Raw genomic sequence first — 21,584 nt, 5'->3', positions numbered from 1 at the left:
GGAGCCGAGGGTCTGACTGTATCCTGTCCAGTGCCCCTTCTGTGGTTGCCCGCAGGCCTGTAGCACAGTTTGCCATGTGAGTTTCTTGCCAGACTTGGCCTCTCTGGGTTGTTGGCGTAATAACCATGTGACATGCCCATGTGTTAGGAGTTAGGCACTCATGATAAAAAACCATTTTGCCCAGTTATTATAAAAAACTTAATAATGAGTCAAAAAGATGGCTCAGCAGTTATCAGCACTGGCTATACTCCCAGAGGACCTGTGTTCAATATGGAGGCTCACAGCCATCTCTAACTCCAATTCCAGGCCAGTTTTGGCCTCTTTGGACATGAGGTACCCATGTGCTGTGCAAACATACACACGCAGGCAAAATACCTACACATATAAAATAGAATTGATTTTCTTTTTAAGAACTTAAGTAATGTGATAGCTCATGTCTGTGATTCCAGTGCACAATCACTGAGGCAGGAAGATTCCTGTGAGTTCAAGGCCAGCCTGGGCTACATAGTGAGACACTGTCTCAAAAAGCAAACCAGCAAAACATATAACAACAATGTAAGCCACCAAACAAACCTAAAGGGACACTGGAACGGTTATCATGACTCTTTTAAAGTCAGGGAGCCTGCATTCTGGGAAGTGGCAGGAGGGGACCCCAGCTGCCCAGCTGTGTGACTCTGCCGCCTGTCAGGCAGGATCTGGACATTGCTTGCCCGTATTGTGTACCTTTGGAGTTGTACACGGGCTTGCCATGGTTACCTCTAGTCTGTGTCTACACTGCTACCCAGAACATTTCTGTGAGGTCTTGAACCTGGGAGAAAACAAATTTGTTTTGTATTCTGAGACAGGGTCTCGCTGGGCAGCACTGGTTGGTGCACTTTCTGTAGGAAAGCGGAGCTTAAACTAATGGCAAACCCCCTGCCTCAGCTTCTCTCTCCCAGGGCTTTTGATTCTAGATAAGTACCATCACTTCAGTTACCCCCACCAAAGAATGCCTGTGATCTCAGCACTTGAAGATAGAGAGGCAGGAGGATCCAGAGTTTAATGTTATCCTGGCTGTAATAATGTGATCGCCCATTGGAAAACCAAAACTGAAACAAAAGGAACAGAGGGAGAGAAGAAACCACCAAAACTCTGCGCACGCACACATTGTGTGTGTGTGTGTGTGTGTGTATGTGTGTGTGCGCGCAGGCCACACGGGTCATGCTAACAAAAACCTTGTGGCTCTTTTTCAGCTGTTGTTTTGAGGTTAGGCCACTGCTCAGCTGGGACCCCGCAGACAGCAAACGTTTCTGTGATTGTTCCCACCTGTTTTGGGGCTACGGCCACTGAGGAGTGGTGCTCAGTTCACATGCAGTCTCCTCCCCAGGCTTAGGGATGACATTACTGCCACCCAAACACTTGGGGCAAAGAATGATTCCAAGTGAACTCCTCTGGAAAGCGGAGGTGCCGTGCAGGGAGAGTGTGCTCTGTCTACTGGCTGAGAGAACAGGTGGCTTGTTTTGTTCGTCCCTCCCTCTTGTGTGAGGAGCGGGGCATCCTTCCCTCTTTTTGTTTTGTTTTTGGAGACAGGGTATCTCTGTGGAACAGCCCTGGCTGTCCTGGAATATGCCTTTGTAGTCCAGGCTGGCCTCGAACTCACAGAGATCCGCCTGCCTCTGCCTCCTGAGTGCTGGGGTTAAAGGGCGTGTGCCACCACTGCCTGCCTTGTTTGGTACATCTTTGCAGATGGAGGAGACCTAAAGGCTTCCCACCTTCCTGTGACACCTTAGCCGGAAATTTCTTCATATTTTTAAAAATAAAAGTAAGACATACTTATTCTGAAAACTTAAGTCTTTAAAAAGACACCCCTTCACCCTCAGCTCTGGAATGAGTGTGCGGAGCTCCTGAGGCATTGCACAGGTGGGGTCTGGTGGGAAGTCTTCTGATCACTGGAGGTGTGAGGGCATCGCTTTTCTTACTTTTTGGACCTGAGTTGAGTCGTTTTGCTGTACTGCAAGCCCAAAGCCATAGGCCCAACTGACCCTGGGTATTGTAGCGCTGAAGCAAAGTGAACCATTTCTTTTTAAATGTAAATTATATCTCCAGTGTTCATGTTAGTAACAGAATACCACCAGATTTGATGAGTGTGGCAAGTCCATGAGAATGTCTTGATTTCTTTTACTGGTCCCATTTGTCTTTTCAACTGACCAGGAGCAGTAACTTATTACCTTTCCTCACCTCCACTGGTTGGCAGGTCCGTCTCTAAGCTCCACAGACCTGCAGGAGTGGGGGGATGGGGGCATGCAAGAGAGACTTTATTGAGGACTGTAAGCTGGTACGATCTGGGAGTGGCCACAGGGGCATTTCTAGATATCTCCTTGTCCTTGGCAGACCCGTGCCATCTTAATCCACAAATGAGCTCCCAACGAGCCTGAGGATTTGGGTTGGCTGCCTGGCCTCTGTGTGCAGGAACCTGATGGGGTTAGTTGGACAGGGAATGACGTTCTGCAGGCAGTTTGGAGACCTGTAAACAGTTGGTCCTCATCTGACTCCTTTATTCCCCCTTCGCCCCCAGCTACCCTGGCCTTTGGTTCCCTGAACTATGAAAGGGTACCCACTGATGGCGCTTCAGGTACTCAGCCCAGCTTTAACATCATCTTATGGATGAGCCCTTTTGACAAAATGTTCCCATTGTCCAGCTGAGGCTGGATGGAAACAGGATCTCCCTGGGGCCTGGCCTTTATACATGTTTCTGGTGGTTTCACAGTTTACTAGCTTCCTAACACGGCACCAGCTGGCTTCCGTAATCCCCTCTTAGAGGTCCCTCCTGCCTCCATGATAGCTCCTTTATTGAACACCCTTGGTGGCAGTCTTACAAAGCCTCCTGTTTGCTGTTCACAGAGGAGGCAATAGCTCCTGTCACCTTGCATGGTCAGAAGCTGTCCAGAATGGTTCATGGCACATAAGTCTCTGACCACTGGCTGCTGTGTCTTATTTAAAACTAATCTAGTTTTTACTTGAAGGTGGTGGGCTAGAGGCTCTCTCCCTGTCCCCCCCAGCTGCCCCTCCCCCAGGCTACTGCCCCCAACTGTCCCTCCCCCAGTCTACTGCCCCCATGCCCCTCCCCCAGGCTACTTTCTCCCCTCCCTCAGTCTACTTAAGGAAATGAGGAAAATTGCCCAGGTACTCAAGAGGAAAATAGGTAATGGAGTTTAATCCAGAGGTTAAGACAAGGTCACAGGGCCCCACTTGAGGGTCTGGGGTCTGGCACTCAGTCCAGTCCTGTCTGAGGTCTCCCAAAGTCCAGGAGAACCAGCCATTCAGCAAGTGCCAGGTGGACCAGCCAAATACACGGTCACGTGTGAAGGGATAGAGGTAGGTGTGGAATCTGTAAGATGTCTTGGTGTTGCCGGATTGGGGGAAACCCTTCCCTAGTGTAGAGGAAGACAGGGGACTTTCCAGGGGTCATGGGAATTCTGGGAAGTAGCCATGTGACCAAAACGAAGGTGCCCTTTTGAAAGCCAAGGACTTTGTTCTGCAGACCCTTTGGGAAGGTGGGAAATCCTAGCCTCTCCATGGAGTCTCTAGTTCACTTTCGGAGCATGAGTTTCCATAAGGTGTTGGAATTTTCTGTGCCATTTTAGAAGCTCTTTCCTGCCAGGGCCACTGAGTTTAAACATCAGGGCTTCTCCCGTGAGAAACAGGTTGAAGAAACTGGGTCACCCGGTTCCCCATGATACTTGCAGGAACCCAGCGGGTTGGGGAACCTCGGTGGGTCAGAATCCCTGAGTTCCGCTAGTCAACATTTGACTACTGAGTTAGTAAAAGTCTGCAGAGGCTGCCTAATCCCTCCACCACAGGGCAGGCAGGGCTTCCAGAACAGTCTGTCCCCTGCACTCACCCCTTTGTTTTCCTGTGGACACCCCCCCCCATGTGAAGCTGGTTTAGTGTGTGCAGGAGCCACGCCCCATCTCCCCCTGTGCTGAGTCAGGTCCCCTAGGAGCTCTTTGCATCCTTCTGATGTGCTTGCAGATCCAGCGAGGTTGTTTATCTGCGCAGTTGAGTGGTGATTTTTTTTTCCCCTCTGAGGATTTCAGTCCCATTAGACTTCAGAACAGAGAGGCAGGCCTCGCTGACCCGGCCCTTAGGGATGCTAAGGAGAGCCAGAGAAACATCTGTTGTCATTCAGGGCTTTGGAGAAAATGTCAGTGGCTTCCTGGATTCTCATCTGTTTCCCCAGGCCAAGCCAGTGATTCAGAAGGAAGAGGAAGCCCTATGTGTTGATGCCTCCTATTCCAGTTTACTAATCAGTAGCTTGTCAGGTACGGTGGGTGGCGCAGGCCTTTAATCCCAGCACTCCAGAAGCAGGAGAACTCTAGTTTCAGACTAGCTTGGTTTATGTATCTAGTGTCCGGCCAACCAGGGCCATATAGTGAGACCTTATCTCAAAAGTAAGGGAGTAGGTTGAAGATGCAACCCATCTTGATTATGAGAGAGAGAGAGAGAGAGAGAGAGAGAGAGAGAGAGAGAGAGAGAGATAACTCCAGTGCTTGCCTGGGTGTCGTGGTGCAGGCCTGTGATCCAAGCCTGGGAGGTGGAGGCAGGAGGATCAGAAGTTCAGGGTCATCCTTAGCTGCATAGTTAAGACAGAAGCCAATCAGGGAGACATGAGACCCTGTCTGAAAAGTACAATGGAGAAATGCAGAAAAATACAACCCCCCAAAAAATCACCTACAATCACACTGGTCTAAAGATAATGACCTTTAATGTTTTGTAATTGTTTTACCAGTCTTGCGTGTGTGTGTGTGTGTGTGTGTGTGTGTGTGTGTGTGTGTGTGTGTAGTGTAAATTCAGATGATCATGAGAACATTTACATCCTGTTAAATTTAACTTCATTTTCATTGTTGCTAAGTATCATTTGAAGTAAATCTTTAGTGGTCCTGTAATAGTCCCCATCAGATGAACATGCAGTGGACCCTCTTACAAGCCCAGGAGGCTCCATCCTCGATTGCATGGATCCCTGAAGTGGTGATGAATACCAAGTCCTGTGGAAGCCTTGTTTTATTTTCTGAACATACACGCTTGTGATAGTTTAATTAATAAACTGGGCACAGCAAAAGATTAATAAGAGCAAACCAGCAATTAGAACAATATACTGTAGTGAAAGCTACTTAGAGCATATAAATTGATTACTCTGGAATTTTCCTCTTCATGTTTTTGGGCCACGGTTGACCACTGATAACTAACCACAGGAAGGGGAATTGCAGATAAGGGGGCGCGGGAGGGGTGTTCCTGTGCCAGAGAAAAGAGTCAGAAATTTCAGTCATTTTTACTTTTCTGATAGCAAATGACTACAGCACATATTTTTGTATGAATTTATTTTTCTTAGATAAAATACCAAGGAGTAGCACTTCCGGATCAAAAGGTCTGAGTCGTTGTGTAGCTTTGAGGTTTTCCTGTTTTGGGTATTGTAAGTGTAGTTCACATGCGCGCGCACGTGCGCGCGCGCACGCGCACGCACACACCCCAACATCAGACACCCGCATCTTCCAGCCCTCCTTCGGTGCTGTTTGGAGACTCTGCTAGTCTGAGAAGCGTTTACTCCTTTCTTCCTAATTCTGTCTCACCAGGTCCTTTGTTCAGGACAAAGAATTGGGCAGTTTCAATCCTCCTTCCTGAAGTCAAGTAGTGCGGGACCTGGGAGTGGGAAGGTACTGGGTGAAATGCCTCCTTTCCCTCCTGAGCCTGGCCCACCCCAGGGAGCATGCGTGTACAGAGTCCCCATCGCAAAACGTGCTACCCAGACAGGATTAGAGCGCAGTTTAGGGTTCTGGGATTTTGATTTATAGCTGTGATGGTTAATTGTGAATGACAGAATCTACAGTCACCTGGGAGAGGCACCTCTGGGCAAGTTATCTTGATTTTGTTAAATTGGGGTGTGAAGACAAAGCCATTGTGGGTGGCACTGTTTCTGAACTGTGTAAGTGGAGAAAAGACCCGGGCAGTAGCATTCCTTGCTCCCTGCTCCCAGACTGCTCAACAGCTTCAAGCTCCTCCCACCGTGACTTCATCATACTGAGCTGTGAGCCAGGATAGACTGTCTCTTGAGTGGTTTTGCCAGGGTGCCTGTCACCTGAGCTGAGATAATAGCCTAGCATACAGACCAGAAACAGAACACCCAGACTTAAGGGGCACTGTGAGTTTCATCACGTTTTTACGCACCCCCCTCCTGCACATGGAACCCAAGGCCTCAAGCCTGCTAAACTCTACCACCGAGGCATACCCCTAATCTAGATGCCTGTGAGCAAGAGAATTCAGTCTCTGGAAGGAATATTGAGAACTCCTGGGTCCAGTGGGTATGTGTTTAAGATAGGACAGATAGCCAGCCCTCAGAGAGGGGAGTGGTTGCTGTCCATTTTGTCCTCTTTGAGGACCTTACGGTCTTATAGACCCAACCTGGCTAAGACTTTGCCCTAGATCTCATGGCGAGTTGACCTGTGAAGCTGTGTCCCCTTAAACTGAGTTAGTTCTCTTATATAGACTGTTGGTTCTAAGGCCCAGTATCCAGGAAGCAGAACCACGCCCCTGAAGCCCTGGGCTCAGCTGAGCTTCCAGAATTCCAGGTATTAGGGCAGTAGACCACATCCACCTAGGATATGCTCTGTGTAGCCTAGGTAAAAGGACACTTCTCTTCTAGCCTAGGGGATGCCTGGGCTGAATTAAGCTCCCTTCCCCATGGTTCCTTCCCTGGGATGGCCTGCCTTGATTCCACCATAAGTCCCTTGGCAGTATTGAGGCAAGGTCATGTTATGTTCATATTCTTGAACACGTACCTCTTTCCAGAATGTTCTGCCTCTTTCAGTCTCAGCTCAGGTACCTTTCTGCCCCAGATCCTGTCCCTCTCAGTCCTCAGGACCCAAGATCGTCCAGTTCTAAGAGTGACACATTGTTTCCTCTGAATTTGGATAGTGCGGGGCTCTCAATACCTCCTTCGAGATTCTGCAACTGGGTTTCCATCCCCAGTGTCTGGGAGAACAGAGAGGTCGCTTCTGGGGGCTCTGGGCTTCTTCGCTTTGCAAATCCTGTGAAGGCAGAGGGTACCTTTGGAATAGGCCCATCAGGGGGGTAAACAAAAGCATTCCGTGTATCATCTCTGTAATGGCAGGTTGAGCGGAAGTCCTTGTGGGAATTATCCAGACCACCCAGAGCCAGGATGGCTGTCTTTAGAATAGCAGCTACAGGCCCCGCCTTCATGGAAGGACCCCATCTGTTCACTTGAAGACCACATGAATTCCAAGAGTGACTTATCTGGAAACAAGTTTTCAGCCGAGATCAGGCCTGCTCCTAGCTCAGTGGCACAGATCTCAACTCTGAGGCGACATTGCTGGTAGTGGCAGTGCCCGTCCAGACATGGGCACAGTCACATCCTCCCAGAGGTTGTGCCTGGACCCAAAATGTGGGGACCTGGAGTCACTGGGTCTCACAGGGTGCTGCTGTATCAGAATCCATTGAGAACCATGCAGAAGTCGGGCGGGGGCAGGCTCCCTCTCCCTCAATTCCTCAGTGCGGGTACTTCCGGGGGTCATGTCCCCCTACTGGCTGAGCAGCTCCTGGGACTTGGCTGCCATTTTTGAACTTAAGACTCTAATCTACATATACCCCACACTTATGAACCCCTAGATGGTGTTGTATTTTCAACCCACAGACACTATGGGTTTCTGAATCACATGTGGTCTTCCTTGGTAACAGCCCATTTCCTCATCTTAGTCTAGCCTGGCCAATATCTTAAGTTCTATCCTCTATACTGCTCCCCATTATAAGCGCCTCCTACCAGGCATGTGTAGCCAGAGGTTTCTCTCCTGCCTGCAAGTTCCTAAAAAATCACTCCGGGGGTTAATATTACTTATAAATGCTTGTTCAATAGCTCAGGCTTGTTGCTAGCTAACTCTTACATTTAAATTAACCCATATTTCTTATCTATGCTTTGCCACATGGCTCATGGCTTGTTATTTCATTTTTTGCATGCCCTGCTTCCTTGGCGACTAGCTGGCGTCTCCCTCACCCCACCTAACTTTATCCTGCCTTACTATAGGCCAATCAGCTTCTTTATTTACCAATGAGAGTAATACATATTCACAGTATACAGAAGGATTACTCCACAGCAGGCATGTCTTCCCTTCAGGCTGCCTTCCCCATCAGGCCCCTTTCCCCCATCAGAGCATCTTCCCCCGTCAGGATACTCCCTCCTGGCCTCGTCCTTCCCCTCACAGTAACCAGCTAGATGGACACTTGTTAATACCCAACTTTCCTTGAGATGACATGGGCCTCCTTGGTGTGGCCATAGCCTGATCCGCCCATGTCCCACTGGCAAGAGTTTACCTCCAACATGAATCCTCTCTAGGAAGCATGAAAGCCTGCTTCTGAGGTACAGTCTCTACATCATCTTGATAATAAGTCATTTGTCATATTGGATGATCTCCTTTGTTTGTTTTTATAGGACGTGAGTGAGTGTTTCCTATTCAAGTTTAGAGCCCCAGAGCCAAGCACAGCAGATTTCCCACAGCCGTTTACAGAAGGAACAAATGTTGACAGCACAGAATGACTTGGACTTTTCTGATTGGACATTTTGCTCCATGTGATAGGAGTCTACTCCAGCCAGACTCAAAACAAGGCTGCTGGGGCCTCTTGCTGGCTTTTGGAGCTCCTGTACTCAGCTTTTGTTTGACATGTCTCTCTAGGAGCTTGTTAGAGGCAAGACCCGTGCCCGGTGTTCAAGCTACCCAGCCTCCCTGCTAGCACCTGGCCACTGCCTTTGCCTGTCAGGGAAGTGGAACAAGGTCCCTGTGCTTATTTTCCAGGTGCTTCTGAGGCAGGAACATGCTCACATTCATGGCTTCTGACAGTGAGGAAGAGGTCTGCGATGAGCGGACATCCTTGATGTCCGCCGAGAGCCCCACGTCACGCTCCTGCCAGGAGGGCAGGCCGGGCCCAGAGGATGGAGAAAACACTGCCCAGTGGGTAGGTCCCACCAGCAATTGTTGGCCTGTCCAGTGTGGCTGTGTTGGTTCCTGTCCTTGGGAAGAGCAAGGGATCTTTGGTGTACCCTTCTGTGGCTATGCAGGCTGGCTCTACACCTTCTCCCCCACTGTCCTAAACTTTTTATATGTCCCGAGATCCAAGTTGGAGTTCACACTTCTCATGTCCAGAAAGCAGCATTTAGCCTTCTCAGCACTGCTTCCAGAAGCCCCTGCAGGAGCAGCTCACCACGGGGGCCTCTGTGGCCCTCACTGTTTGGTTTCCCGCAGAGGAGCCAGGACAGCGAGGAGGACTGTGAGGAAGATCCAGACCGCTATGCCTGCAGTGGGGTTCCTGGGCGGCCGTCGGGCCTGGAGGAAGAGCTGACCCTCAAGTACGGGGCGAAGCATGTCATCATGCTGTTTGTGCCTGTCACGCTGTGCATGGTCGTCGTGGTGGCCACCATCAAGTCCGTGCGCTTCTACACAGAGAAGAATGGGCAGCTGTGAGTTGGGGTCCGGTTGGCATTGGGGGGCTGGGGTGGTGATTGATTTTAGGGGATCATAGGCTCCCTCAGCTACTGTTCCCGTAGCTCTTTGCTACATGGAGAGCAGTGATGAAGACTCTGGGCTCACATCCTGACTCACTGCCTCCTGTCATGTGACTTGTCTGGACACATCTGACCTATGGGCCTCCATTTCCTTGTTTGTTTAATTATGTTTAATTATCACGGGTTTAATTATGGGGAGGCCCGGAGAATTGGAGAATTAAGCGGGCTAATCCGCATGAAAGGTCTCGCAGTGTTCACAGAAGGCTGAGGGGAATCTGGATACAGGCCGGCGCTGGTACCATAGCACTGAGCTTCGTGTACTAAGGACCTGGTCCTGGTCCACTGTGTCTCAAGCACCATGTGACCAGAGATGAGTCGTGTCCTGTCTGGGTCACTGCTTCCTTAGATGCAAAATGACAGGGTTGGGCCTCATGATTCCTTAGCACACTTCCAGCAGACAAGGAGGACTCACCGGGCCCTTCTGTTACTTTAATAAGTATGACAGAGAACTGAGAGCCCCCTAACCTCAGCCCTCTCCTCTCCCCTCTCCTCACCCCTCCCTGGCTCCTCACCTCTGAGCACATCCTCAATGTCATTGCCTTTCCAGACTTACCATTCACTCTGGATTTGAGTCCTTTTTATTTTTTAGAAGAGAAGAAGTAGGAATGTTCCTAAGGAGCTTGTAGCCTGTGGGGGACTCATAGTAGCTGGATGGCTTAGAGAGGACAGGGCCAGCATAGCTCCTGGCAGACCAGCTGAAAAGAGCAAGGGGCCTGTGAGTTGACTCCGGAGCAGAGCAGTACCTGTGACTGCAGTTGGGAGCGGGGCAGAGGGTGTGGGAGTCTTAGGCTACAGAATGTCTATGGAGTGTATTGTTGGGTTCTCTAGGGGATCAGAACCAATGAGTGTGTATTATGGAAAAGGATATATTAGATCGGCTTATCCAATAATAGGTAGTCCAGCAATGGCTGTTTGTACATTAAAGAGGTGGAGAACCCCATAGCTGCTTAGACCATAAGGATGGATACCTCAGCATTCCAATTTGTTGCTGAATACCTGGAAGATGCTCAGAGAGCTGCTGGAAGTCCACACTGGAAGGCTGAGGTTCTGCTGTCTGTGAAGGGTAGCGACAGCAGGATGCACGCACTGGCAAGGAGCAGGGAAGGCAGCGGGCAAAGCAGCATGGCTTCCCTCCAACCTCTTTCCACCTGGGCTGCCAATGGAAGGAGCAGCCCAGCATGGAGAGTTCATATTACTCAGGAATGCCCTCATGGACCTGCCCAGAGGCAAAATTAATCATCCCATGAGAAAACAGGCAGCGAATCTTGTTGGTAGGGACGAGAGCTGGGGTCCTGGAATAGGAGAGTCAAGCAGAGGAGCCAGGTCTCAATGGGGCACAGTTTGTCCTTTCTGTCATGATGGTCCAGTTTTCAGGGTGCTACAAGTCACTGGCCCCTAGAGGCAGGGGACATCCATACAGAGAGCCATAGCTCCACCAGGGCCCAGCCAGTGCCGGGGTTCTAACTGAGGCTCTTCCGGTGACCTTTACAGGATCTACACACCCTTCACTGAGGACACGCCCTCAGTGGGCCAGCGTCTCCTCAACTCTGTGCTGAACACCCTCATCATGATCAGCGTCATCGTGGTCATGACCATCTTCCTGGTGGTCCTCTACAAGTATCGATGCTACAAGGTGAGGCCCGCAACCCTCTCTCCTCCCCCTCCGCCCTGCCCTCGCCTACCCCATCCCTGCTGTGATGTGGAAGGAGTTACTGCCACGTGGCACCTTTCTAAAACCCTACCCAGGTTCCTCCTTTCTGCAGAGCGGGCTGCTCTTTGGTGCTCTCTGACACTGTGGGAAGACCACCTAGTGCGGACTTGGAAACTGTGTGCCTCCCACCCCACCCACTGTCTTCATCGCCGTCTTCCTGACACACTCCCCTGCTCGGAAGTTAATTTTGTTCTTCTGAGGTTCTGCTTTAGTTCCCTCACCCCAAGGCTTTCTCTAGGTTTAATTTTCATCTTCCCATCTCCCTTTACGTAGGGGCGCTCATGTGCTCTGTGAAGGTCTCCTGGCCCCAGCAGCCTTTGGGTTGCATTCTTCTGTAGACCTTGAGCCTCCTCATGGAGTACTGGAAGAGTCACACCCATGTGACCCCAGTTATAGACAGCATCATTCCCAATGATGTCATGCTCCCTGCCCCAAGACCTACAATGGGGATTAAATTTTGGTCCTTGCATGCACTACTCAAATGTTATACCGCGAGATGTACCCTCAGTGCTTTTGTGTTGGAAGCGGGGAAGGAGCCTGCTGTGGTCAGGACAGCTTTCTCCTTTTATCACGTGGGTTCCAAGGATTACACTGAGGTCCACAGGCTTGGCAGCAAGCACCTTTACCCTCAGACCGCCTCTCCCACCCACTTTCTATAATGTATGTAGACAAGGTCTTGCTAAGGTGGCGAAGCAATCCTCTTCCCTCAGCTTCCCCAGCTAGACTGGCATTACAGACCTGGGCTACTGGGCCTAACTGTGCCATCAACTTCTAGACCCCGGATTTAGGCTGCAGGCTTTGAAACCAGAAGGATTAACAGGAAGTTGAGCCAGGCATTACCTATTCAGAACTGTCGCCACAGGCCTAGCATGGTCCTTTGTGCTCTGGCTCTGTGTTTTCGGAACAGGAAGAGAAGAGGAGGCCAAAGCTTAGATAGGCAGTAATAATTGCCCATGTAAATGAGGCAGGGCTTCCAGAAGTGCTATCAAGGAAGGAGGGGTGAAGGTGGTAGGAATGTGGGGGAGGGCTGATTAGTCATAGAAAACGTGACAACAAGCTAGAAATGGCATGGGCAGTGACCCTACTGTGGTCAGTATGTGTCATGTGGCCAGTCCCATAGAAGTGACTTGACCATCGCTTCAGTCAGGATCTTTGTTAAGTTTCAAGATGACATAGCCCGCTGGGGGAAAGACTGTAAGTAGGTTCCAGAGGCCACAACTTCTCCTCCCGTAAGGCTGGGTGTACAGTCTAACAGTGGCCCTTCCTCCAGGTAGACTGGGTCTCTGGAGACCTAGTGGGCTGAGTTGGTGACCAAGGGTCGTTCTTATATGTGAAGAGAGGCTGGGAGGAAGTGGCACCATCTCACCCTTGGTGGCTGAGTATTGTCTTTGACCCCTCAGTGCTCAGCTAGGAAGGGAGGGACTGCTCTCCTGAGGACCTGTCTGGAACTCCTTAGTGGGAAGGGACTTCCCTTCCGTCAAGAGGCTTGCCGTGGTCCCTCAGTCTAAGCAACAACCAGTTCGTCCCCTGACTCTTTGTCTGGATTGGCCCTCAGCTTACCCGCTGACTATTGTCTGTTTTTGTGATGCCCTTTGGTGGGAACTTTGTTGGCTGCCTCCAGGGAGTTAGGGTGCTATCTGGGGGTAAAGACGGCCAGCATGTTCTTTGCACGTGATAAGCGTGCAGAGGTGGGCCAGCACAGCCAGGGATCTCGCAGACTCTTAGGACTCTCATCTCCTCCAGACACTTGTAGTTGGCTAGGGAACTCCCTACGGGGCCTGGCCCTCCTTTCCTGTAATAGGCACAGCGACTTAACCGAGAAGCTTGTCCAGGCTCCGGTTCATGGTTTTGGAGATACTCTATAAATGTGTTACCAGAGTTAGCATTGGAACCTGTGCCTCTGGCAGCCCAGCAAGCCAGGCTTGGCTGCTTGTCATCCATAAGTCAGATTTAAATAGTCAAATCAATCGTAAAACAGCAGAAAAAGGAGATCTATTCAATGTGGCCCACATTCGGGGAGTGAGAGAAAGAGATCCAGTGCTCCCTGCCCCCCAAATCCAGTGACTCCCCATCAGGTCCATCTTCCAGTCCTAACACAAAGGTAGGGTTTAAATAGGAGATCTGTACAAGATCTGCATAGCCAAACAGTCAAGGCCTGGGCCTGCTGGTTATTGTCTGGGCTTCACTTTTATCCCGAAGCACTGTCAGAGTGTGTAAAGTCTCTCCTGGAGGCCAGGTCCTCTGGCTAGCACCAAGCTTCCTTGTTTTCCTTTTGAAAGCATGAAATTCCAGGGAAATTTTAATTCCTTGGGGTCCATTTTTTTTGGCGGGGGGAGGGGGTTTGTTTGTTTGTTTTCTGAAACAGGGTTTCTCTGTGTAGCCCTGGCTGTCCTGGAACTAGCTTTGTAGACCAGGCTGGCCTCGAATTTGGAGATCCACCTATGTCTGCCTCTCAAGTGCTGGGTTTAAAGGCGTGTGTCACCACAACCCAGTGCCACCTCTGGTAGTCAAACAGAAGGAAGGACAGGTGAAAGTATCTTCATCCCGCTAATGGCCCTCATGTTTCTGTTGTCAGTTCATCCATGGCTGGCTGATCATGTCCTCTCTGATGCTCCTGTTTTTGTTCACCTACATCTACCTAGGGTGAGTGCCGGCTGGTGAGCAGCCGCTCCCTGCAGCACAGCTGGATAAGAGGGACCTGGGCAGGGAAAGGTGGTCACCCTTAGTGTCAGCTGCTCCAGGACCCAGGCCTTCGGGCTCTGGCACAGGAGTGGGGTCCGGGTAGGTCTCAGGTTTCTTTCTGACTCCTGATTTAAAATGAGCAAAGCAAGCATGGTAAAGCCTTCTCGGAACATTCAGCAGGTGGGAACCTCTTCAAGTTATCTTCCGCTTGGGGATGGGGTCTGGCTGCGTCTGGGGACTTCCTAGTTCATCTGCCCTTTGCTCTTTGACTTTGGATATCAGCCTAACCCAGAGGCTCAAAGAAAAACACTTTTTCAAGGATCCCATCTTTGCACAGGGCTTTCCAGATGGGTCCATAACCTGGCTGTGTGACCCACACCCCAGCCATTGATCCACTCCCTACCGCATTTCTGAAAGTGCTGAGTGGCTAGGAGTGGGGCCTATGGGAATGAAAGACGGGCAGGTTGTAAATAAAATCCAGATTGGGACTTAATGGCTGAGGAGCCGAGGGCATCAAACAACCCTGCTCCACCTTGGGCCTACAGAGAAGTGCTCAAGACCTACAACGTGGCCATGGACTACCCCACCCTCTTCCTGGCGGTCTGGAACTTCGGGGCAGTAGGCATGGTGTGCATCCACTGGAAGGGGCCGCTGGTGCTGCAGCAGGCCTACCTCATCGTCATCAGCGCGCTCATGGCCCTGGTGTTCATCAAGTACCTGCCGGAGTGGTCTGCCTGGGTCATCTTGGGTGCCATCTCCGTGTATGGTAGGTAGCTCGGGCTTGGTGGGAACCTGCGTGAATCTGCCTCACTGATGCAGTAGTGCCTTAGTTACCCTTTCGTCACTGTGACCAAGATAATTGATGGAATCAGCGTAAGGGGAGAAAGATTTATTTTGGCTCACAGTGATGGAGGGTGTTCAGTTCATCACAGGAAGGGAGGCAAGGGGGCGTGGCTCACAGTTTCGGAGGGGTCCATCCATCATAGGAGGGGAGGCAAGGGGGGCATGGCTTACTAGGAGCATGTGACAGAGGCTTCTTGCAGTGGACCAGGAAGGGGGAGCTTGGGGGAACCAGGGCCTGGGTCTAACTTTCAAAAGGCCACCTCTAGTGATCTGTATTCCTTAGCTAGCTTCCACCTTCTGAAGAGTCCAAAGTCTCCTAACATAGTGTCACCAGGTGGAGATGAAGCCCTCAAAACATGAGTCTCTAGCAGACATTTCCCATTCCAATGCTAACAGGCGAGAAGGCACGCAGTGCACCCTCCTCCTGACCTGAGAAGGCTTTCCCACAGACGTTCTGTTTGTTTGTTTGTAGTTTTGGAGCCTGGAACTCACTTTGTAACCCAGGCTGGCCTTGAACCCACAGAAATCCACCTGCCTCTGCCACCTGAGTACTGGGATTAAAGGTGAGCATCACACCACCACCACCTGGCTTAGACTCTTCCTTTGTGATGCTTGGGGCACACACCGCAAAGTGACCACTCTTACTGCCTGCTCCAGCCAATGTGCCCATCAAGCGTGGGTGTGCAGGAGTCACTGATGCCTCGGATGAGTCTGAGTGCACGGTGCCTGCTGCCTATTGCGACCTTCGCTGCTCACTGCTGTTTAAGTAGCATTAGGACCAGGCCAGCATTACAACGTGCATTTTAAGGATTAAAAATTTTGAGACACAGGGAAGTAGGACTTCCAAGGTCATTCTCTTGGTCTCAGCACCTAGCTCTGCCTACTCTGTGGTTACCTGCTTTGGCTCCAGCCAGTGCAAACTCTAGATTGGTGGGCTTGGGACACCAGTCCAGCAGCATGGTGTGCCCTGAAGCTCCTTTAGGCTCCTGGTAATGGAGGGGTGGCTCTTTTTGCACTGCTTGTGAATAAAGGTCCCCTTTGATATGACAAGGATATCTCTGTTTTCCCAGATCTCGTGGCTGTGCTATGCCCCAAGGGGCCACTGAGGATGCTGGTGGAAACTGCCCAGGAAAGAAATGAGCCCATATTTCCTGCCCTGATATACTCATGTGAGTGGTCCCATGCCTCTGCTAGACTGGGGGGGGTCAGCAGGTAGCCTTTTGTGGAGACATGATAGTTGGCCATGGTTTTGATAGTTGACAGGATATGTACTCCATCTCGAAAGGCGAGGATCAAGTCATGATAACACTGTGAGGGTCACCACCTGCAGGAGGGTTCTACTTCTAGCCCTGGTGGGCTGAGTCTTGCCCAGGAAGAGGTCTGGAAATCTGGGTAGGAAGGCGGTTACGAGGAGGGTGTGGACAGTTCTGTTCACCATCTGACAGCCTACACTGGGTATAGCCCACATCCCCATGAACCTGCTGCTTTTAGAGCCGTGTAACCACCACTGAGTCCTGCAGACTTTGAAGGGCAGGGGCCCCTGGTTTTCTCTGGGGTTCATAGGCAGCAGCTTGGCAGTGGAAGTTGGTCATCTCTGAAGGGAGACCCAGGGCATCTAGCCTTGGGGTCATGTCAGAGGATGTGGGTTTATATATTATATATCTATTTAACCGAAGTCACCACTTTATATTGAGTCCCTACTTACTGGTAGGCCCTGTGTGTGACATAGAGGTCTTGCAGGAAGCAAGATTATGTAAACTGGGATTCATTGAGTTCTCGCCCTGTGTGGGCAGCAGCCTCTCTGTTGATAGTGGGGCTATCTAAATAAAGAGCCTGCGATTCTGGGTTATGATGCCTCAGGTACCCAGGAAATCATCCGCAGATCTGGGTCATCATAATGAACGAGAAGTCAAGCTTAGAATGGAGAATTGCCAGCAGCATGGCCCTGAGCTAGAAAGCACATCCCAGGATGCTCTAAGGATGAGGACGGATGGTTCTGGTTAGTCTGAGTGCCTGAGGCCGGGCATCCCCTGTGTGCAAAGGAGATTCCTTGTCCACGGAAAATTCATTCACGGGTGGAGACAAACTAAGGAGGTAGATACATGTAAGCCAGGAGGTAGCAAATTCTCTGTTGAAGACTAGAGCAGGGCAAGGGACCGAGGACCTCAGGGCCATAGGGGAGGCCATTTTGCAAAAGATGGCCAGGGAACCCTCATTCATAGGTCACGTGTGGCCAGAGCCCTGACTCAGGTAGGGGATAGCACTAGGTGGAAGTCTGGAGGTCAGCACTTGGGGTAAGGGGGACAGCCACAGATACAAAGACCCTGAGGTAGGTCTGGGGTGGCTGTGCTCAGGGAGCACCCAGAGTCCAGTGTGGCTAGAGAAGATGGGGGGAGAGAACGGTGGTGGTGGTGGTCCTGACAGTGTGAGCCCTACAGAGAGAGAGCACTGTGACACATTGGCCCTCCTTCCTGGACACGATCACACTGCCTACTAAGTGGAGAGCAGAATGCGCTCGGCAGCCGCGTGGTCCAGCGTCAGATGAAGAGCAAACAGGGCTTATAGACGGGACCAGTAGAGACTGTGGGGTGAATGAAGCACATTCTGGGACATTTTGCAAGCCCGACTCACCAGGGTCACAAGGCGGAGTCAAAGTTAATGGCGGTGCTTTGTGTCCCAGCAACAAGGAAGACCCACAGCCTTTTGCAGGCAGGTCGCCCGGGTGCTGGGGGTGCTGAGTCTGGGCTTCGTGCTGCACCGAGTGTGAAATTCTCACTGGGGAAGCAGAAACATGGAGTAATAAACTCTGAAGGGAGTCACAGGTCAGCCTGTACCATGTGATGCAGCAATTTCCATGGTGACCATGTACCCAAGGGGATCAAGAACAGGCACTCAAACAGGTGTTTGTACATTGTGTCCCTATCAGTGTCACTCATGGTAGTTCAGAGCTAGAAGTATCCATTCATCAGAGGATGAATGGACGGCCAAAATATGGTGTCCCCGTACGATGGAGTATTACTCTTCCTTTACAAAAGAAGATTCTGACCGAGATGGTGATGTGGATGGATTGGGGACACTGGGGTGAGAGACCTGCACCAGTGACAGGACAGGCACCGAATGATTCCATGTCCTATCAAGAGTAGGCAAAATTATAGACACGTAATAGAGTGAGAGGTAACACAGGGGCCTGAGGAAAGGGGGGGGGGCGTCTAGTGGGCACAGAGTTTCGGCCCTGTAAGATGAAAAGAGCAGGGTTAGTTTTACAGATCTGAATACAGAGTGCCACTGAGGCCCAGACGTTGCATTTTAACATGTTTATTTTGTGTGTGCATGTGTGTCTGTGTGAGCCATGAATACACCCCGTGTACACGGAGGCCAGAAAGGAAACGTAGCTTCCTCGGAGCTGGAATCAGGGGTGTTTACAAGACCACGAGCCTGTTAAAGGAACTGAGCGTGAGCTCTGCTTCTCACGATCGTACAGCAGGTTCTCCTAACCATGGAGCCAGCTCTTCAGCCTCAGGACTAAAGTTTTAAAAATTGTTTTTTTAAAAGATTTGTCTTTATTTTATTTATTTATTTGTATATGAGTGTTTGGTCTGCATGGGTATCTGTATATCACATACATGCAGTACCGATGAAGGCCAGAAGAGGGGATCCCCTGGCACTGAAGTTACAGATACTTGTGAACTGGCATGTGGGTGCTGGGAAAGGAAGCCAGGATCTCTGCAGGAGCAATATGTGTTTTTAACCACTGAGTCATCTCTCCAGCCCCTCGTGGTTGTGAGTGTGTGTGTGTGTGTGTGTGTGTGTATGTGTGTTAAAAAAAAAGTCAATTTAGGTTCTAGCTCCAGAAGCAAGAATCCCGACGGACAGGCTTTCCGAAGGTTTCTTCTGTTGTTTGGCAAAGGATTGGCTGAAGGAGGGTGGCTGAAACTGCAGCCAAAGGCGGCATTGTGCATTCAGAAAAATCTCCAGGAAGAGTTTTGCAAGTTGCAGTAGTATCGGTCTCTAAAGGGAAGGGTGGAGGGATTGGGCCATTTCGTGTGAATGCTGGAGACGAGGTCACTCCCAGAACACGGAGGCCACAGCAGTTCTGGACCGCAAGGATTAGTTCTCATTTAGAGATGGTGGCATTCTTGGAAAGTCTGTGGATTGAAATCACTGTTGAAATGGCGCCCCAAGAAACTGCCTGTTCCACTGCCGTTCTGAGCTGTTTCACCGTGTAAATAATTACCATGTCTGCCTTCTCGTGATAAATGAAACCAAAAATAAGATAAAAGGCAATTTTTAAAAAGACACAGCCAGCAGGCTGCCCATTGGGCATTGTTATTGTTGCCATTGTTATCTGAGAGGCGGGCCAGAGGACAAAGGTGAACTGTCCATCATCCCCTCCCAGCCAGTGACCCTGGGCTTCTGACCCTCCCCCCCCCTCCCAGCTTCTATCAGCCAAGCCTGAGCACCCTGCAGGATGAAGGGGCTGTGCAGCCTTCTGGGGACTTGGACTGGCTCTGCTTTCCCCAGGTCCTGACACATGTCCCTTTGCTCTTTCTGTAGCTGCCATGGTATGGACTGTGGGCATGGCAAAGCCGGATCCCTCCTCTCAGGGAGCATTGCAACTCCCCTATGACCCGGAGATGGGTGAGTAGAGGGCTCACAGTCTTGTCTCAGGGGCGATCCTCATCTGCACCCCGCTTGGCCCGGCCCCTCTGTGGGTTAAGGTTCAGAACGGCAGTCACACTGTCTAATAGCCACCTGACTCAGAGAGTAAGTGACAGTTGGGCTGTCCACCCTTCGCCCAGCCTTCACCTCAGTCTTCCTGGATGTTGTTGGGGGGTGATGGCGGGGAACCTCGAGATGGGAGGGTACTGGGGAATCTTCTGGATTTTTGTACCTTCTGACCAGCCTTCGTTTCTCCCTGCCATGCCCCACCGTGTGTGATGACGGTGGTCCTTTCTTCTCGGATGCTCAGAAGAAGACTCCTATGATAGTTTTGGGGAGCCCTCATACCCTGAAGCCTTTGAAGCCCCCCTTCCTGGTTACCCAGGGGAAGAGCTGGAAGAAGAAGAGGAAAGTAAGGTGCCCGAGTTCAGATGGCCTGCTTCACAGGGCAGCAGGGCTGGGGGCCTCCTCAAGTCTCCTGTCAGCATCCATGTTCTAGAGGGTGGTGGCATTAAACCTACTTAAAAATACCTGTAGTCAGGTTCCACGCTAAACAACACAGCCGCCTGCAGCCCCGGCAGTCAGCAACTGTCCCGTTCTCCTTTCTCTTCTAACCAAGTGGCTCGCCTAAATTCCAGCCTTCTGCCTAGGTTGCCAGGCACTCAGTCCTAGCCCCTGCCCCCATTTTTTCCTAGGTAATCCATCTTGCACCTAGTCTTCAGTACTGCTACTGAGGGATACGTTCGTCTTGCCCCTTGACCCTCTTGCTGGGTCCCTTGACTTGTGGGTTTTTTTTTTTTTTTTTTTTTTTTGGTTGGTTGGTTTGTTTGTTTTCCTGCTTCCTGCTAAAGTCTCTCATCAGTAGGATTAGACAGGGGCCTCTTTCTTTCCTCCTTATAGGGGGTGTGAAGCTTGGCCTGGGAGACTTCATCTTCTACAGTGTCCTGGTGGGCAAGGCGGCAGCCACCGGCAATGGAGACTGGAACACCACACTGGCCTGCTTCATCGCCATCCTCATTGTGAGTGGGCTGCATGGTGGAGGAGGGGGCTCATCACCTGGGGTCCTCAGAGGGCATTTACAGCTGCTGTCTTCCCTCTGAGGGGCAAAGGCAGTGAGGGGATAACTGCCAAACCCAGACTGTGGTCACCAAGACATGGTCACCTGGAGAGAGCACCTGGAGAGGCGTGAGAGGCATTGACCGCAATGACCACATGTACCTCACTGCTAGGGTTTTGGTGAAAGCCTCAGGGCCCGGTCCCTTAGTCCCTGGACTGTCTGAGATATATGGGGGATGTCATAGCTGAAGGCCTTTACCTGTGGGGACAGCTACAGAGGCGTGTAAACGGATGCCCCTCCCATCCACAGTTACCCATTCTCTGTGCCACCAGGACCCCACAGAATGCTGAATCCTGGGTTCTCTAGCCCCAGCAGTAGTGCAGTCTGGAGGCTCTGATGGCTGATACTCAAGCTAGGGGACATATCCTGCAATGTTATCTTAGAGCATGCTTCCTTTTAGATGTTGGGAGAGTCCCCAGGAGGGCTGTCACCCCTTGTGTTGCCCTGGGGTGGAAACCCTGGGTGTGGCCACAGAGAGCACGGTTAAAGCTGGCGCTCTTTCCAGTGCCCTGAAGAGCTTGTTTGTGCCCACACGGAATAACAGACTCCAGGCTCCTCCCCTACCATACTGTCTGGCTTGGGACCTGTTGTCCCATGGACTGGACGGGTATTTTTGGTGCCTTGTCCTCACCCTGGAGACCAAGGGTGGAGGTAGAAAGGGTCACCCCAGCTTCAAAGGGCTGGATTACGTGGTATCCATGGTTTCCTTGGTGTCTGCTGCTGAGCACCTTTGTAGGATTTCGTTTGCGCTCGCTCATCTGGGTCTCTTGTGAATGCACATTCCTTAGAGAAACTCTCTTGCCATCCCATGTGACTGCTGTCCCCAGATGGAGAAGCCACATGGCCTGACCTTAGCCAGCACATAGGTGTCCTGACTAAGGGGTGTGTGTGAGAGAGGACCCTGCCCTATGCACCTTGAGGGGCTAGTGCATATCTGGAAAGGACAGTTGCATGCCTGTTGCCGTGCA

The 21,584-nt window shown here is 51.0% G+C and overlaps 1 protein-coding gene and 1 pseudogene across 6 annotated transcripts in view; both read left to right on the top strand.

Annotated features, from left to right (window-relative positions):
* Psen2 (presenilin 2) overlaps positions 1–21,584 on the top strand; it is a 40,943-nt gene that overhangs the window by 18,980 nt on the left and 379 nt on the right. For 2 of the 6 annotated variants that reach the window (XM_050143079.1, XM_050143080.1), the window contains 9 exons: positions 8,838–8,997; positions 9,285–9,499; positions 11,096–11,237; positions 13,891–13,958; positions 14,543–14,763; positions 15,911–16,009; positions 19,395–19,478; positions 19,810–19,911; positions 20,400–20,518. In XM_050143079.1, the coding sequence (XP_049999036.1) occupies positions 8,857–8,997; positions 9,285–9,499; positions 11,096–11,237; positions 13,891–13,958; positions 14,543–14,763; positions 15,911–16,009; positions 19,395–19,478; positions 19,810–19,911; positions 20,400–20,518 (1,191 nt within the window). In that variant the 5' untranslated portion in view covers positions 8,838–8,856. Of the gene's footprint in view, positions 1–4,213; positions 4,302–8,837; positions 8,998–9,284; positions 9,500–11,095; positions 11,238–13,890; positions 13,959–14,542; positions 14,764–15,910; positions 16,010–19,394; positions 19,479–19,809; positions 19,917–20,399; positions 20,519–21,584 lie in introns of those variants that run through there. The other 4 variants (XM_050143081.1, XM_050143083.1, XM_050143085.1 and 1 more) reach the window with 4 other exon arrangements.
* Positions 16,016–19,478, top strand: LOC126502218 (10 kDa heat shock protein, mitochondrial-like; annotated as a pseudogene).

Source organism: Alexandromys fortis, unplaced genomic scaffold, assembly GCF_014885135.2.
Source record: "Alexandromys fortis isolate MF-2015 unplaced genomic scaffold, M_Fortis_MF-2015_v1.1 scaffold_51, whole genome shotgun sequence".
In the NCBI taxonomy this organism is placed as follows: domain Eukaryota; kingdom Metazoa; phylum Chordata; class Mammalia; order Rodentia; family Cricetidae; genus Alexandromys; species Alexandromys fortis.
Note: the sequence above shows the minus strand (reverse complement) of the source record. Positions and strands in the feature narration are given on the sequence as shown.